This window comes from Pteropus alecto, unplaced genomic scaffold, assembly GCF_000325575.1.
Source record: "Pteropus alecto unplaced genomic scaffold, ASM32557v1 scaffold24, whole genome shotgun sequence".
NCBI classification, from domain to species: Eukaryota; Metazoa; Chordata; class Mammalia; order Chiroptera; family Pteropodidae; genus Pteropus; species Pteropus alecto.
The window spans coordinates 1,009,800-1,016,654 of NW_006439192.1; the positions used below are offsets into that span (position 1 = coordinate 1,009,800).

Below are 6,855 nucleotides of genomic sequence, written 5' to 3' on the forward strand. Positions count from 1 at the left end.
AATTACTGGGTAAAAAAATAATCATTTTAACCATTCTTATTACATATGCCAAATAGTACTCAAATAAGAAAAACTGCAATATATTTATTTCTCATTAGCCTTCCCAGGATTTAAAAATCATTTTTCTTTCTGTTCATATACTAGATATTTATGATATCACAGCATTAAGATTACATTTTAAAATTATCAGATTAAATAATTCAATATTCTTTTGCTATTTTGTTTCCTATGGTGTGATCCACCATTTAGAAACCAAATTCCCTTGAACATAATTGTAGAACTATGTCGCCCTCGTATAATGTAATATTCAACTTTTATCTATCAAATATTTCCCTATCCTAGTGCTTTCATCTTGTTATATTCTATTGTTTTTAATTACAAGTGTTTAAAATTTTATACAGTCATGATAACCTGGCTTATTATTTCTATTGCTTCATTGGTTTAAGACTGTATTCTGCCTTTTTTAGTACTTAAGTTTGTAGAGGTTTTTTAAAACTTGAATCCACTTCGAGCATTTGACAAATGGTATACAATAATTCTAAATACCTTTCCCCGTGGTTTTAGTTGTAATATGTTAAATTCTTGTGTAAATTAGCTTCTCCTTCTTATATTCAGTTTAGTCCTGGTCTTTATTTTTCTTTTTTGGCTACATAAACTATTGTGGCTTTGTAACAGATTTTACCTGGTACAATAAGTCTCTATACTGCCTGGTTCTCCTTTTGTGCTGTCTTTTGATTCTCTTGCTCATAAATTTTTCCAAAATATCAACAAATTTTGGAATTATTTATGCAGGCCCTATAAAGTATCTATTGATATAGAAACAACAATTGTGTTAAATGTATGAATTAATTTGGGAAGAACTGTCATTTTTCCTGTTTGGTCTTCGTATCACGGTGCAGTGCACCGACTATCGTTTGATTTAACCTATATTTTTCCCATTAAAATTTCATCATTTTCTTTACTTATGAGCCCTAAGGATTCCTCAAGAAAAAAATATGTCAACATAAATATATCTTTCAATATGCTAACTTATTCTACTTGACAGGATTTTATTTAAGATTTTTGAACTCATGTTAACTAGAAAAATTGGCCTGCATTTCTTTTCATATCTTTGTCAAATTTTAAGATGAATGTTTTATCTATACTGCAGAATAAATAAGATATCGAGTCATCATTTTGGGAGTGGGGGGTGGTCATTATATTTAGGGTCAATTTACATAGACCGAGAATTACTTATTATTTGAAAATGTAGACAATTTTACTTATTTTTAGGTAAAGAAATTTGTTATAACTTTCCAGATTTCTTAACCAGTTGTTGATCTATTTATGTTCTCAATTTCTTGAATTAATCTTTATATTGCATTTTTTGAAGGAGATCAACTTTTGAATTTCAAATTTATCAGCTTACAAGTGTTCATTAGACAATATTTTAATTACAGGGTTATATATATTCTAATTTCTAATATTATTAATTTCCATTGTTCTCTTAAATTCATCAATAATTTACCAATCGTGTGACTCTTATTTTAAAACATCATCCCTTGACTCATTCCTATTTAAATTTTTTTCTCATTTTCCATTATATAGTTATTATTTTTATTGTTTCTTTTTTTTTGTTTGGAGGATGATATTGTTTGCTTTCCAAAACCTTGAGACCCCTACTCAGTAGCTTTACATTTCCCCTTTTCTTTCTGATTAACATAAAGCAGGATCCTGAGAATAAAGGGATGTGCGTCCCAGCACTGCCACATAACAACTGAGTAACTCAGGAAAAAGTCGCTTTACTTCTCTTAATCTCAGTATTACCACTTGCAGGAACCAGATATATCCTCTCTACTGGACTGTTGTGAGGATTAAAATAAGATATAACATATGCAAGACAAGGAGCAAGCTCTCAGCAAACAGCAGCTGCAACTTATTAGAAACACTTAAATAAAATTTTTCATGAGAATTGCTTTGGCCAAATCAAAGACTTTTCTATGAAATATTTATATTTTTCTTAGACAAAATTATGCTCTTTTAAACAAAGTAACAATTTTTTTCTTGACTTAGTCTTATGTAGTTAATTCTGTTTTTTGATTCTTCAATCTGGCACCAGCACTACTGTTTTGTACCAATGATCCTACTTTTTTTATTCTAAAGATGCTCTTACTTGCCTTGGCTAATATTTTGCTATGGCTAATATTTTGACGATGCAATCTTTCTTCCCCTCAACTTGTTTTCCAAAGATTTCATAACTTTATAAAGTCTTTTTAGAGAATATTTTGCTTATTCACAAATTATTTATGATTCTTGTGGCTTTTAAATTCAGCTATTCTTGATTTTTATTAGGATTCTTTTAGGTCCTTCTTATAGCTTAAATCTTTTTTTTTTTTTTGTCTTGAGCTACTTTTTTTAATATTACAAATTTTCTTTGTTTCACATTACTTTACAAAGCTTTCAATGGGTTTAAACAAATAGAGGAAGTCTCATGTATTGCTCCATCATCTTTTCAACTGGTACCCATACTAGGGGTACTCCATACGTCAAATTCCTCCTCTAAAGGTGGTACACTGAAGCTCTCAATTTTATTTGGAAATAAAGAAAATTTTATTCTCTGGGAGAGGGGCTGGGGAGCTGAGTGAAAAAGGTAAAAGGATTAAAAAGGACAAATTAGTAGTTACAAAATACTCACAGGGATGTAAAGTACGGCTTAGGGAATATAGTCAATAACATTGTAATAACTATGTATGGTGCCAGGTGGATATTAGACTAATTAGGGGGATCACTTTGTAGATTACATAAATGTCTAACCACTATGCTATACCCCTGAAACTAATATACAATAATATTAGACGTCAACTGTAATTGAAAAAAATTTTAAAACAGAGAGTATTCCTCTACTTAGTTTGAACTTATGCATGGTTTACTGTAAGACTGCATGTCCCAAATTATAATTCTTCAGTGTTTCCAAATAAATACATTTTGCTGAATATTTTATTTTACATGGAAGAATAGCCTTGTCTTTTAAAAGCAACAAGGCCTAGAATAGATAAACCAAATTCAGATAAAACAAATTCTTTATCATCAGAGAGGCCGATCCCTGGAATAACTGCCACTGCTTCAACATGTGCTTCCCCACTGTCAACCACTGTTGTCCTTGAAGAACACCCAGGTGTCTCACTTCCTTCTGGTCCAGGAAGAGAGTTACACTTCAGGTGGAGGAGTAAAATAAAACATGGCCTATCAATTTTGCTCATCACTGAGAACTGGGTTTTTTAAAAGATGGGTAGTGGAAAAGATAAGAAACCAATGTTGCTCATTGCTAGGCATTCTCCTTGATTATATTTCCTCTGCTTTTATAACCTGTTTGTTTCCTTACCTATAAAACTGAAGTTAACATGTGAAAGGCTTCAGGTATGAGCATCAAGGATCAAACTAGCCCCAAGGTAAACAAAATTATGAGCGCGAACACTATACCTACATGATAACAATGTTCAGAATTCCAGTAGACAGACAAGTTTGTCCCGAGTAGTTCATTATGGATGAGCAGCAAAGCCTGGTCCATCTTCAGCTCTACATGCCATTTTTTGTCTAAATCTGGTAAGAATTAGGAAAAAAAAAATTAAGAAAGGAAGATGTCTGAAAGATGTGTTAGAGACAAAGTACATCTGTGTGAATGCTGGCTTCATGGAGTGCTCCTCAAATGCCTGCACTCAGGGGTCTCTAACCTCTTACTTTGTCTCTAACCTCTTACTTTGTACACACACCCAGATCCCCTTTTGCACAGGTCCCTCTACTACAAACAAGGACTCAGTAGACACTATTCACATCCAGTATGTAAAAAAAACCATGTAAGGACCTTACATTCATCAAGTGCAAAGATGTGACTGGCACTGAATTTAGTAGTTTCCACATACCTTCTCTTTGACAGTATGACAATCTCATGAGCAAGGTATATTCTCCATTTTACAGATGAAGAAATTAAGGCTTACAGAATTAGATAACTGTCAATGGGCACACTTTTTCCATGAAATTACTGTTTTTAACTCAATTTGTGTGATTCCAAAGTCCAAATTTTCCTCGACCGTGTTACTCACCTCTGATCACAGCATGGGCAGTATAAGACCTACGTAACCCCAAAACTACTGGGTTAAGACACAGGCAGCTGGGTCCCTGGAGGATTTGAACTCCCTTTAAAGTCTGAGAAGCTCTGCTCTATATCACTTTGGTTTGGAGTTCCGGATTGCCTTCTAGTTTCCACAGCAGATTTGGGACAGATAAGGACAGAGGATGAGTCTCAGTCAGAGGAAGAGCAGAAAGACCCACTGCTCCATACTCCTGCAGCTTAGAGCTCCCCACTTTATTAGATGCTTTTAGGAGTCCACGAAGACCTGTACATTCTAAGTTTACCAAGTTTGGAGGAAAACAAAATGAATTATTATTGGCTAAAGTTAAAGCAAAATGTTTCATTGAGACCAACTGGGCCATTTATATCTATTATATGAAAGAAATTAATTTACCCTCTAGCTTCTAGGCAAATGAGGGAAAAAAGAGAAATTGTTTGATAACATAACTAGAAAGGTAATAATCTAACCTCTTTTATTTCATAATATGAAAGCTTGCTTGAGGGCTATAAAAAACAGAACCAAAAAAATATTAAAGCCCTGACCCCACCCCAGACCAATTAAATCAGAATCTGTGCCCAATCAGCATGATTTTTAAAATGTCCTCCCCGAAACTACAACAAAAACTCCCCCGAGTAATTCGAACGAACAAGCAGCCAAGGTCGAAGACAACAGAGAGACTGAGTGGAAAGTCAGGGGATTTTGACACCTTTGTACTTTTTTGCATTATTTGAACTTTTTTTTTTTTAAACCAATGAGTCTGTATCACTCACTCACACACACAGACACAAAGGACACAATTCCGAAGCCTTCCAATATGACACTGAAATTGAACCTGATGCTTAGTTTCAAGAAAAAGCTGCCAACACCCCACACAGATGACTTTAGAAATACCAAGGCAACATTCAAAGAGTGTTATCTACAAAAGAACTCCCTCCTCCTTTTCCTGTCTAACAATGTCTTGGTGAGGAAAAGGGGGCGGGGGGGGGTGTCACTGTTCAATAGTCCTGTAATGGTGCTGTTTATATATTAGACTTTTATTTCATTTCCAAATATTTAATTTCTAGTTCTAACTCTCTACTCAGGAGTTCTTTGCTGGGCATATTTTAAGACATATTCTACTTAATTTTTTTTTCTTTTGAAGTAAAATTGAGTCCTCAAATCACAGGAAGATGGAATTCTTAGTAGGAAGTTTTCCAGTGGACTCCGTAGCACCGAAGGTCTGACCATTCTCTCAACCCAGATCGGTGAAGGTTCTGGGATGGATCATTTAGGGATACTATGTTCTCTCTCACCACAGGGAATTACCATTTACAAACTACCTTTTTTCCTAAAATTATCGTTATGAATTGGAGCTACAATGCAAAGAAAGAGCCTGACAAATTGTGACTGGGCAGATTTATGTAACCTCTTGGGCTCGGTTTCATCAAAAAGAAGGGGAGTGGACGAGATTGAGCTCCCGCGGGGTGGAGGCAACACACAAAACAATCAGCTAAGATGTTTTTTTCAAAATTCATTGTCGTCGCCCTACAAGATTCTGATTGGGGAGCAGCGACAATCTGAACTACACAATGGCACTAAAACCCTGATTATGATACAGAAAAGGGGATGAGAGGAGGGTTCAAAAGACGATAGTCCGACCTTCCCCAAACGCTGACCGAACAGAAATTGCTGCACATGGCTGATCCCCAAACCCTGACCTAAGCATCCTCTGGGGAAGGGCTCGGGCCTAGGATCTTCTAGGGTCCTGGGATCCCCGTTCCAGGGGTCTAGAGTGTATATTTTTCACCATTTCCCCTGGTGAGTTTGGAGACCAGGCAAGCTGGGGAGACACTAGATGAGCTGAGTGTCACTCCTCCCGACCACACATTAGAATCTTCCCTCTCCCCTCAAGAAAAACCCCTGCTCGGCCCCTCCAGGCCGCGAACCTTGCTCCCAGCTTCCCAGCAAGCTTCCTCAACTGTTCCTCCCGTCACCTCGGAAGTAAAAAGTTGCCCGAGAGGCTGGGGATAGGTTCGCTCCAGATCGGACTTCGAGTTTTAACGACCAGCCGCTGCAATCACCGCCCTCCCTGCGCTGCCTCCTGCGTAATTTTATTCCACATCGGCGGTACACTCGGGAGTGTAACCTCAGTGCGGAGCGAAGGCTTTCGGGGTCCAGCTCGGGACCAGCGCTGACGCGCGCGGGCGCCACGCGCAGCCCCAGGCGGGGCGGGGCGGCGGCCGGGTTCCAGCTTTCCCGCCCCGCAGCTGCCAGCCTCTGAATCCTCTGTCCTCCGGGACAGGGACATTATCTGTGCGGAAGTCCCGCCATACGGTGGACTAGACAAGGAATGCGTGTCGGATACACCCTTCTCGTCCAGTCCGCCTTTTATCTAGCTTTGCATCTGGGAGGTACAGGTCTCCCGATCAAAACCACTTGACTACTAAGGCGAAGTCGCCTGACGACGCTGGGGGCCTCGCGGCTCTCCAGGAGGCCGGCGACCCCGCTCCCACCCCGCTCTCCCCGTGTCTTCCCTTCTGTTTGGGTGCCGTTCGGATACTGTCCCTCGCCCCCTGATGGGCGATGCGGTGCCTGCGACATCGGCCAAACGTGCTACCTGACCCGGGGCTGTTCACAAACGCGTAGTGTAAACAAAAACTCTAGTTCCGGATAACTAACTGCTTTTCCGAGCGCTCGCCCGCCGAGCGTCCCGAGCCGGGAGGCGGCGTCGTGTCGCCGGAGGGAGAGGATGGTCGCGCGCCCCGCG

At 38.9% G+C, this 6,855-nt stretch overlaps 1 protein-coding gene across 1 annotated transcript in view; it reads right to left on the bottom strand.

Moving 5' to 3' along the window:
• The window catches only part of HGSNAT (heparan-alpha-glucosaminide N-acetyltransferase), a 29,057-nt gene extending 22,368 nt beyond the window's left edge, over positions 1–6,689 (bottom strand). The window contains exons 1-3 of the mRNA XM_025050017.1: positions 6,504–6,689; positions 6,083–6,392; positions 3,464–3,579 (exon numbers count right to left, since the gene is read on the bottom strand). Coding sequence (XP_024905785.1) covers positions 3,464–3,579; positions 6,083–6,392; positions 6,504–6,689 — 612 coding nt within the window. The remainder of the gene's footprint in view (positions 1–3,463; positions 3,580–6,082; positions 6,393–6,503) is intronic.
• Between the last annotated feature and the right edge of the window lie 166 nt (positions 6,690–6,855).